The 11,591-nt window shown below is 49.3% G+C and overlaps 1 protein-coding gene across 1 annotated transcript; it reads right to left on the bottom strand.

Moving 5' to 3' along the window:
- Positions 1–1,320: 1,320 nt before the first annotated feature.
- B3GNT6 (UDP-GlcNAc:betaGal beta-1,3-N-acetylglucosaminyltransferase 6) lies at positions 1,321–11,013 on the bottom strand. Its single transcript, XM_012745050.3, has one exon. It carries the CDS (start codon positions 4,467–4,469, stop codon positions 3,279–3,281), a length of 1,191 nt encoding a protein of 396 aa, XP_012600504.3. The 5' UTR covers positions 4,470–11,013; the 3' UTR covers positions 1,321–3,278.
- Positions 11,014–11,591: the final 578 nt, after the last annotated feature.

Here is an 11,591-nt window from a genome sequence, read left to right as displayed (position 1 = left end):
CCTCTGGAGCGTCCGGTAAGGAACGAAGTCCTGCCAACGCCTTGACTTTAACCCAGTGAGACCAGTGTCGGATGATGGAGCCGTAGGTTACAAAATGGGTGTGGTTTTAAATCGCCAACTTTCTAGGAATGTGTTACAGCAGCAGTAGGAAACTAACTGTCCTTACAGACGCATCCCACACCATCGGGACAGATGGGCCCTCACCCACTCAATCATTCCCCCTAAAGCATTTCCTATTCGCCATGGGCTGCTCAGAAGGGAGGCCAGCAAGGGAAGAGTGGCTGTGAGCACTGGGGGTCCATGGCTAGGGCTGCAGCGAGGTCATTTAGACATTCCATCTCCTCCTGCCTCCTTCCACCTCCCAGAGTTGACAGTAAGCATTCAGTATGACAGTGTCTTTCCATGTGGTTTACAGAGGATTCCAGGGGCCCCTGCATGGATCCATCATCACCGTGGGAAGAGCAGCTCAGAGAGGTGAGAGGGGCTGCTCTAGTTCCCAGCGTGGGAGTGATGGGACTTGTCATTGGTTCCTTCTGAGTAAACCCGTGCCAGCCCTGATGTAAACCAGACATGGGCCCTCAATCTGGGAGCAGCCTGTCTAGTTGGGGAGAAAAAAGGGATCAGATGGACACATTAGGGTACTTAAGTGCTATGGTCTGAGTGTTTATGCTTCCCCAAATTCATATGTTGAAATCATGCCCCTCAGGGTGATTAGCTCATGAGGGCAGAACCCTCATGGATTAGTGCCCTTACAAAAGAGGCCCTCAGGACTGGGTCCTGAGGTGGCTCACACCTGTAATTCCAGCACTTTGGTAGGCTGAGGCCAGAAGATTGCCTGACACCAGGAGTTTGAGACCAGCCTGGGAAACCTAGCAAGACCTCCATCTCTATAAAAAATTTTAAAAATTAGCTGGGCCTGGCAGTAACTGTAGTCACCTGTAGGCCTGTAGCCCCAGCTACTCAGGAGGCTGAGGTGGGAGGATTGTTTGAACTTAGGAGTTCGAGGCTGCAGTGAGCTATGATCATGCTGCTGCATTCCAGTCTGGGTGCCAAAGACCTCACCTCTTAAACAAACAGAAAAAAGCCCTTGGGAGCTCATTTGGCCCTTCCACCATGTGAAGACACAGCTAGAAGGTGGTGAGTAATGGGAACTTGCCAGACCCGGAATGCTGGGAACTTGACCCTGGACTTCCCGGCTTCCAGAACTATGAGACATAAATGTTTATGGTTTATAACCTGCCCAGTTTATGGTATTTTTATTGTAGCAATCCAAACAGACTAAAACACTAGGAGGACAAAGCTGCTATAACAAAGAAACAGAGGCTCAAAATACATAAAAGTTTATTGTCTTCCTCAGTAGTCTGAGCTGAGCATTCCAAGTCAGCCCCGCCAGCTCTGCCCTGCACAGTAACACAGAAACCTTCACGGTTTCCTGCTCTCCTCTAGGCCAGTGGCTCTGACCAGGGTGAATTTGGCAATGCCTGGACATGCTTTTGGTTGTCATTACTCAGGTGTGATACCTGTATCTAGTGGGTAGAGGACAGGGATGCTACTAAATGTTTCACAATGCACAGGACAGTCCCCCACAACAAACCACTGCCCCGCTCAAAATGCTCATAGTTGGGGAGCCCTGGCTTAGGCCTGGAGAGTTGTCCTCACCTGCAAAGTCAGAGCTGGGTCAATAGTGCATCCATGTTCCAGCCCAGGGGAAGGGGGAAGTGAGCACAGGTGGGCCTGGGGCCAGGGGTGGTGCTCCTCATGTCCACTCACGGCTGCTGGAGGGAGCCCCCTCACATGGCCACAGCTAACTGCGGGCGGGGCAGGGAGGCAGGCAATGTAGCCTAGGTGCGTGCTCAGGAGGTGGGAGTGGCAGATTTGGTGGCCAGCTAGTGGCCTCCATCACAGGCTTCCTAATGATACGAGAGACAGGGATGGTGGTGGTGGTTGGGGGACATTTAGGTAACCAGGTCAGAGCTTGTGCAAAGATGGGGAGGCAGGAGAGAGCCCGACAAAGCAGGGGTGCCGCAAGTGGTCGGCCTGGATGGGATCCGACAGTGGGGAGGAACGGCGAGGATGGAGAGGTGAGTAAAAGCCAGGCTGCAGGAAGCTCAAGTGCTGCCTGAGGAGTCTGGGCTTCGTCCAGAAGGTGGGGAAAGGCGTTTGCCCAGCCTCCTTCCTCCTTGAAAGTTGAGATCTTCTCATCTGTCTTGCATAGTCGGGACCTTGGTCACACACATTTCTGGCTGCCCTTAAGCTGCTTGATTGCCTACTTTACCAAGATGACTGGCAGCTGCTGGAGGTCAGGACCACTGTCTGGTCCTCAGAGCCCCTGTCACTGTCCACTGCAGACCCTCCAGCCACCCCTGACACTCCCTGACTGTTGTCCACCACAGTCTCACATGCCCCCACCGTTAGACACGGTTCTACACGCTGGCCTCCACAGGCTTCCCCAGCCCCCACCGTGGTCCTCCCAGGCCACTGCCCCAGGCCCTGACCCTGGCAAGGAGCCTGTCTTTGCGGCCTGCGAGTGGGTGCTGGCCGGCAGGTGTGCATGGGTAGGACCCGAACAGCCAATAGCTTTGGTCAGGGTGAGTGTGGATGGGACTGCAGATAGTGTGTTGTCCACGAATGTCCACGTGGCTCTGGATTAGTCACTGTCCCGACTGGGGCGCAGATTTCCACTTTGCAGCGTGGATTTTGACCTCGCAGGGGTCCTGAGGCAGTGGGGGGAGGAAGGCTGCCAGATGCCCCTCCGCCACAAGTGACGGCTGGTCTCTGGGACGGGATCCATCTGACGACTGTCAGCCCAGCTCCCGCTCCAGCGTCTGCAGAGGAGACCACGGAAACGGCAACTCGTATTTGTACCGCACTTGCCCCACTGCACAACGACCGCAGTGCGGGAGGTAGGTGTACCGGAAGGCTGGTAGAGGGGCACTGGAGCTGGTTTGCAAGGACGAACAGGCGTTCCTAGCTCGGTGGCCCGCAAGCCTCGCTGCACATCAGAATCACCTGAGGAACTTAAAAAATACCTACATGTCTGGGGCCACCCAGACCAATAAAACCAAAACTCTGGCGATGGGCCAGTACGTAGGTATTTCCCACCTCCCTACCCCCACCTCGCCGGCTGATTTCAATGCGCAGCCAGGGTTCAGATGCACATAGCCGGTGGCAGGACAGAAGGTAGCCAGGGCAGGAGAGAGGCATTCTCAGCACGGACACCCTCCCGTGGTGCGGCCTGGGGGCTGAGGCCGCTCATCCACCCAGCTGCGCACCCGGCCTCAGGAGACCCTGCGTCTCTGGCCACAGCTCAGCGCGGGGTTGTGCAGCGCCTTCCACATGAGCAGCATCTCGTAGGGCACGAAGCGGTGCACCAGCAGCAGGTCGCGGTACATGCAGGGGTCGAAGGAGGGCTGCTGGGCGCCGGGCAGCTGCACGCCGAAGGGCCGGATGCCTTCGTGGCCGCTGGGCGCCAGGCCGGCGCGCTCCAGGCACATGCCCATGTAGGCGTCGTCGATGGGGAAGAGCGGCGTGTGCTGGGCGGCCGTGCGCAGGGCGCTGGCCGTGGCTCTGGACAGGAGGAAGCCGCCGCCGCTGCAGTACACAGGGTAGGCCGGCCCCGGGAAGAGCTGCGGCGGCACAAAGTACTTGCTCCGGCTGTCCCGGATGGGCACGGAGCCGTGCATGAGCTGCCCGGTGAAGAGGTGGCGGTCGGGCGGCTGCGCCTGCAGGAAGCTGACCACGTTGGCGGTGTGCACGAAGACGTCGTCGTCGCCGCTGAGCAGGAAGCGCGCGTGCGGGCAGCGCGCCGCCAGCCAGTCGAGCAGGAGCACGTGCTTGAGTGTCAGGTTGAGGAAGGTGTCGGCGAAGGCCCACTGCAGCACGTCGCCGTGCTCGCGCGCCTCCAGTGCCACCAGCGCCGCCAGCCGCTCGGCGCGCGCTGCGTCCTCCGGGGCCGCGGTGCCCAGCAGGAAGAGGCGGCTCACAGGCCGCCCGCCGTAGCTGCGCTCCTGCCCCCACGTGCGCCGGATGAGCTCGCGCCGCTCGTAGTGCGCGGGCGACGACTTCACGGCCAGGAGCAGGAAGACGCCGCGGCCGCCCGCGCACTTGGCCGGCGCGTCCCAGAGCAGCGGGAAGCGGAGGCAGTGGCGGTAGCGCAGGAAGTCTTGCATCCGCGCGGGCAGCTGCTCGAAGTCGGCCGTGGTGCTCGCCGAAGAGTTGGCCGCGCACTGCGGTCCCGGTCCCGGGTAGGGCACCGCGGGCTGCGTGGCGGCCGCATCGGTGGGGCCGTCCCGCCTCTCCTCCTGCTGCTGCTGGGACCCCGGGGCTTGGAGGAGCCACTGCTGCAGTGCCAAGAAGCTCATGCCCGCCAGCAGGCAGGCCAGAGTCTTGAGGTTTACGGACCTGCGGCTGGGAAAAGCCATCTGTGGGGGAAACTGAGGTAGAGGTGAGCCAGGAGTCGTCTTTGACATCAGCGGGACGCTCCCCTTCCCTCGTCACTTCTCTGCCAGAACCCAGCCCCATCCCCTTCTCAGCTCTGCTGTTAAAGAGGTAAAAAGGAACCAAAATTCAAGATTACATGGAAGCATGTCAGGCCTCCCACAGTGCAGAGTGCTCCTCTGACCTTCAGATCTGTGCACCTCATTGCCTCCAGATCACCATTGTCCAAAATGGTTTCCTTCACCATTAGGGCATCCAAGCTCCAGAGCCATATGTCCAACCAGCCACCTGTTACTTAACTGCTCATTGTGGCTGTCCACAGCCACCTGGAATGAACCTGAACTCTCTTCTTTCTCACATCTGCCCCAGAGTGCTACCATCCACAAGGAAACACCCCAAAGGTAGGAAGAGGTTTGGTAGTCAGAGGCTGTGGCTTGGCTCATGGTCTCAAGTGATCTTCCCAGCTGGGCCTCCCATAGTGCTAGAATTACAGGTGTGAGCCACCATGTATGGCCGCAATAAATTTTTTCTTCAGTGAATGAAAGAATAAAAAAATGAATGAAAACAGAATTTGGAGTCTGAATAATGGGGCCTCCGTCCCACCTCCCTTCATTACTTAGTTAACCTCCTAGGTTTTAGTTTTCTATCTGAAAATTGAGAAAGTTATAACACCACTTCTTAATGATATAAGAAAATAAAAATTTTGTTAATGCTAAAGTGCCATATATATCTAGTTTAAAAATATTAAAAAGCATTCTTCCCTCGAAATCATTTCTAGAAAGAAAAATAATCTGTCTTAATGCAGCAATAAATCTTGCTTCAAAGAAACTTGCATTTACTTTGATACAACTGAACCTGGATCACAACCAACTTTTGATATTAAAAATAAGAAAAAGGTGTTGGGCCAGGCTCTGTTGCTGAGGGCGGCACTAGCTTGCTCAGCCCTGTTCTTGGATGTGGCACTGCGTAGCGCAGGGTCTTTCACTGGCTGTGAAAGCTAGGGCATTCTCTCTGTGGTTCCTTTTGGTGGGTGCCCCTGTTTCTCAAAGCACTCCTCCAGGCACCCTGGAGCCCCTGCCCCTTAAGTTTTCCCAGCCTCTGCTGGCCCTGATCCCTTGTCTCTCAGGTCTCAGCTTAAGTGCCACCTCTTCTAGGTCACCCCCTGGTAGGTCCAGGTCAACAGAACCTGTCTCCTTACTAATGCCACGGCTGCAGACTAGCAAAGTTGGTAAAAGAGGACAGATCTGCCACTTACCCAACCCTTTTGAATCTTAGGTTCCTTGTTTGTGGGACTTTGGGCAACTTATTTATCTCAGTGTCTCAGGATTATAAAAGTTAATTCATGTAAGGCACTTAGAACTGTGCGTGGCATGAAGTAATTACCACAGTAACATTAGCAATTAGCTAACACAGGATGTCATCTTTTTATGGATTAAGTCTGGCCTTCTCACACAGTATGGTATAAAGTTTCTTTGTGATCCTCTAATTGCTAGTCTTTCTGTTTACTGTTCCACACATATTAACATACCCGTTTATTGCTTGCCTTTCCAGTGCTATTTACTCTGCCTAAAAATCCCTACTCCCCAACTTCTTTACTACTCTCCCCAGAGCTATCTTGGTTATTCCTTTCTCTGGCTCAATGCCAAGAGAGGGATGGCTGGAACACAGATTCCAGTCCCCCACCAGCTCCCTACCACCTCATGGTATTCCTGGGGGAATATATGCACAGCAGATATGACAGGCAAGGAAACCTTTTATTACTTGTTAGTGCTTTGGCCCCAACCCCCATGATGAAGCCCTAACCCCTCGGGCTCCACTGCACCTGTGCAGTAAGGGCAACTTTCGTCCTGGTTCCTTTCCCCGGCCTCCCTCTGCTTCTTGCTTGGCACTCCAAAGACAGGAAGAAAATGCACCTCCCTCCCAATAGGAAGAAGCCCAGCCCCCATCTTACCTCAAGTGTCTGAGAGAGAAGAGACAAGCGCCATCCCCAGACTGGGACCAACCTCTAACCTCTTTGTTTCACACACTGAGGTTCTACCCCCCAGGACTGTGGCTTAGTTTAATATTCTTGAATCTGACCAATCCATGACATCACTCCTCCTCCTTAGGGCTAGGGTGAAGAGGAGGAGGGCAGATACAAGCTTCCTTAGCCAACAGGGACTGCCTGCTTACACTTTAAGCAGGCACTCTTCAGCTCAAATGTCCTTACTGCATGTATCAAAGGAATCTTCTTGGAGGAGGATGTCCTCAATGTAATGTGGTACCTGTGCTCCTGGAGAAGGTGGGTGCCGTTAAGACCTTGTCTGCAAAGATTGTGTGTGATATGTGGTGACAAACCTCACGTGGAGGTCCCCTATGAGTAGCCTGGAAAGGTGCATTGTGCCCCTCAGGGGTGCAGGCTGACTGCAGCTGAGGGGCTGTTGGAATAGGCACTGAACAGGTTAGCCACAACTATGAGAGCAAAATATTTACCAGTCATTGATTAAAGAAAATCAGCATAATTTTTAATAATATTAGGTATTAGGTATGAGGCCCTAGTGGATGGGAGACCACAGGGTTAGGGTTGTAGTAATCTGTCATAGGGCACTCTTTTGTATTTTTTTTTCCAGATTTGAGAACAGGCAAAATTGGGCTATTAAGAAGCAGTGAGGATAATCACCCCCTTTTAACTTAGGTTTTATGTATTATAATAAGTTTTAATCTTGAAGGCCCTGCTTTAACTTACATTGGGACATACTAACTATTTTAACTAGGGGTTCATGGAGTCCCATTTTAGCAAGCCAATTTGTAAGTGATGAAGGGTTACTTTAATTTTATTATTAGTCATCTATGCCCAATATAGAATATTTTACAGCAATGGGTATATGCCTATGGGAAATTTAGGCAATGCTATAGTTAAAGTGAGGCATACTCACTAAAAATATTTTGCATTTGGTTACTTTCTCAAGATTATAGGGGCAGAGATTTTAAATTAGTGGGATCCCCAGGTACAATTATAATTTGAGCCACAGTATTAAGTTTTGTCAATTAGTACATTTTAACAAATGTTAAGTTAGAACCTATAGCTGGGCACAGTGGCTCACTCACTGCTGGGGCACTTTGGGAGACTGAGGCAGGAGGATCATTGGAGCTCAGAAATCACCTGCAACCCCAATAATTTCAGGTGAATCCCCAAGGCAACACTTAAAACAGCTGTTAAGTGGTGGCACAGCAGTGTGAACCGCCAGCAAGCACTAGTGTCGTCCCAGACTGAGTTGGCTGGCTGATACAGAAAGTTAGTAAGCCATTCATAGCGGACAGATGTTCAGATTGTGTCCAAGCCACAACCTCATTCCTGCCAACTACACTAATTGTTTCCAATGAAACTCTTTGAGTTCTCTATCAACTTAGCTGGTGGCTGCTGGAGACAACAGCAATGAATTAAGCTGATAGAGAAACTCAAGTTTCCTTCAAAACAGCCTCCTCATAGCTTGGTGACTTAGTGGATTTTCTGTGAGAATGTTCACCCCTCAGGCTCCTTGTCTTTCTTAATAATTTAGAGGGGTCTCGGGTAGGGTCTGGATGAAGAAAGAGGGGTAAGGATGAAGGGGGTAGAGATGGTGGGAGGAAGGGGGAAAGAAAGGGAGGGGTGGAGTGTAGGTTTTAGCTGGGGATGGTGATATGTCTAGATCAGGGAAGCCCAAAGACTCACTGGCATATGTCTTCTGGGAAATTTGGAAATGAATTGAAGCAGGGAGAAAGTTAAAAGAGGGTAAGATTATTGGAGTAAAATGAACAGACTTTCAGCCAGAGAGCTATGACCTCTCTAGTTAGTGAGATGTACATAGTGGGTGTCTGTGGCACCGTGGCTTTGGAAAGGTATGTTATGTTCAGAGTTGGAATTAGGGCAATCCTAAGTCCTTTACAATGGGTGGGTGTTTCAATCTAGTGTAAAAAGTCTCAGTCCAGTGCCTGTTCTACCACACCTTAGTGAGAAACACTGGGGTGGGATAAGACAGAAGAATCTATCCCCACCTCCAAGACAAAAAGGTTCTGTAGGCACAGGCCAGCACCTGAAGACCAGGGAGGAAGAAGAGGAAGGTTGGATGGTCCCTTGTTCCAGGATGTCCTGCCCAGTGAGGAAGGGATCGGGAAAAGGGGCTGACTCTTCCCATTTGTCCAGTTTTGAGGTACCCCTGGCAGGCCTTCTTATAGGAAGGATAGTTTTCAGAAACTATAATTAGATTTCTACTTCCCCATGGTGCTAACCCTTTAGACAATCCTACATTTTACAGATGTAGAATCCAAAATTTAGTTAAGTGACCTGGCCACAATCACATAGCTTTCAGTGGAGGACCAGGGTTCCAAGTCAGGTTTCAGACACCCAAAGAGGAGATAATGTATCTAACAGTGAGTAACCTGTCAGGATTAATGCCAGTGGGTTCTACCTTGGAGGCTGCTGCGTCATGTCAGCGTTACTTCCCCTGGCCCCTCGTGCACATAGCTAGGTCTGCTGACAGCCACAGCTGTACCCAGCCCAGCCACTGGCATCCACAGACCCTGACCAACTAGACCTCAGGCCTTTACCCAGGCTTCCTTTCCAAGTAACTGATTCTCTTTGGTTTGAGGTGACTTTGTTTTTCAGAGTGCCTCTACCTAATCCTTAAATGGTTTTGTTTCTAGGACTCAGTCTGAGACCCTGTTTTCTTCCGTGATCTCATTCACTCCCATTTCAATTAACATGTCCATGATTCTTAAATTTGTATCTTCAGCCCAGATCTCCAGACTCACATTGTCCTTAAGATGTCTCACACAGATGACAAACTCAACAAATCTCAAACTTATTCTATAACTCACTCCAAATCTTCTTCCCATATAACTCTGATACATTTGAATTTCTATCTCCATCGCCACTATTCACCATCATCTCTCACTCGAGACCGCACTGCCTCTCTATCTGGTATCCCTGTATCTACACTGGCTTCCTTTAATCCATTGTCCATTTCCAGAGCTTTCCCAATTCAAATTCTTAGGATGGCTTTCAAAGCCCTGTGTGACTTAATTCCTGCCTCTCTCCAGACACTCACCTCTTGCTCTCCCTGCTTTTAACAGCATTTCCCCTTCTTAATACCTCTCCTCCTTCAGTTCTTGATGTGGATGTTCATCTTCAATGTCTTCCCTACTCCACCTCCCTGGTGTACACTCCTATGCTGTCTATGCCCTTCCCCATGACACTCATCCCAAATGTAATCAGCACAATTATTTGTTAGACACTAGATTGTAAGTGCCATGAGGGCAGGCCTGTTTTGTTCTCCTGGCAACTAAAACAGAAATAGCATCCCGGTTTGTTGACTGGATGGCACAGCCATATGGTCCCCACATAGTAAGGCTCAAGAAAAGAATCTCTTTTCTCTTTTTCCACATTTTCCTTTGAGGATTAAGCCCTATTTTGGGAATAGGCCATTCTACCAAGTGAGACAAGTCCTGCTTTCTCTCTCACCTAGGCAAACCCATTCTAGGTAGACTGCATTTCAGTCCAGAGCTGAAGAAAGAAAAAAACAGCTAAAAATGTCACCACCTTAGACCAGGCTAGAGATGACCCCAGAGTAAGTTTACAAAATTGGCTAAATCAAATGATGGATGCCTCATATAAGGGTATGTGTGTGGCAGGGTGGCTTTAGAAAGGTGTGTACTGTTCAGGGTGGAATTAAAGCACTCCGGACTCTTTTTAGTCATCTCACAAAGTACACCCCACACTGCTTTGCCTATTTCTTTCTGTGTTCTGCCAGGCAAAGGTTCCTGGTTCCCCCCTTGCCAGCATCCATCTGTTGATTCAGGCAAGGCTGCCCCTCCCTGACACACAAAGGCGAGATTAGTTGAAGTCAACCATATGGTCAACAATTACTGAAACTACGCATTCCAGCAGGCTTGGCTAGGAAAGCTAATATTTGAAAAGCTGTGGTTTGACAAACTAGGTGAGTTGTGGGGAAACTCTAATTTGTTTTACAAATGGCAATTTGGCCATTGTCAAAGATAGAAACCATAGACGCATATGGCTTATGCCGTACTGTTTTTTCTGTCCCTAATCTGTCCCTTTTCATTGTGTGAAGCTGGAAGGTTCATGTGTTTATTCCAGAGATTCTTAAGTTGAAGATACGGTGTACTTATAGATTATAAATGTTTAATTGAAAAATCATTAGCTTTTAGCCTTGTAACTTACTCAGGCTTGCAGTAGAAAGGTACTGCAGTATAGCACCAGGAGTCTAATGACAAAGTCATCCCAGCATAATTATTGCATATCCTTCCCATGAACAGGATCACTTCTGCCTATGCTGCCCCCTTAAGCAAACTGGAAGAAGGTATGTCCTTTGAGATGCAACCCTACCAAGGTATGTATCTTGGCAAGCTGAGCACAGGCTAGATTTCAGCTCCTACCCATCCCCCTCCCTCAACTTGGTACCTTTGTTTTTCATACAAACTGTACAACTATACATGGTGGTCCTGCCTTTATATATGGATTTTTAAAATATAAATCAGGGATAAAACATTACCAGAAGTCTTATTCAAAACAATATAATTTAATACTTTCACCTATGAGAGATAATGAATGCTGAAATATAGCCTAGATTATAGCAGATTAGATAAAAATACATTATCCTATTTTTTAGAAAAATGATGCAGCACTGGCAAACCAAATGGAAAAAGTGAATATACAGATCTGAGATATCTGAAAACAATTAGTTCCTTGTAAAGATTCATATAATCTATATGTTTATTAAATAATTGCTACTATAACACACATCTGCAACAAATATGAAACTAGGGAACATTATACTAGCTTGAACAGTTTATCTGTTGGTCACATTGATAAATGACTCAAATATTAAAAGTATAGAAATGCTTTATAATAAACAATGCCCAATCAGTACATTCAACAAAAATAGATAATAGTCTCTATTTCTTAAAATAGACTCACTTGTTCATTGGTATAATTTAGCTCTAAAAAGAAGAGCCAAAAAGAAGTCAGGACTAATTATGGAAAGAACTTTGTAGCCAACCATGTAGGTCCTTGACAACTACCATGTGGTATTATAACATGAGAAAAGAATGGTAGAAAGATCTCAGCTTTCTGGAAGTCAACACAAAAGCTGAATGCAACTAGCATTTTTGGATTT

This window comes from Microcebus murinus, chromosome 4, assembly GCF_040939455.1.
Source record: "Microcebus murinus isolate Inina chromosome 4, M.murinus_Inina_mat1.0, whole genome shotgun sequence".
Classification (NCBI taxonomy): domain Eukaryota; kingdom Metazoa; phylum Chordata; class Mammalia; order Primates; family Cheirogaleidae; genus Microcebus; species Microcebus murinus.
The sequence above is the reverse complement of the archived record's forward strand: the minus strand, read 5'-3'. Positions and strand labels throughout refer to the sequence as shown.

Excerpts from the sequence above, each read along its gene's own strand:
- B3GNT6 (XM_012745050.3), bottom strand. The coding sequence starts at position 4,469 with ATGTCAAAGACGACTCCTGGCTCACCTCTACCTCAGTTTCCCCCACAG.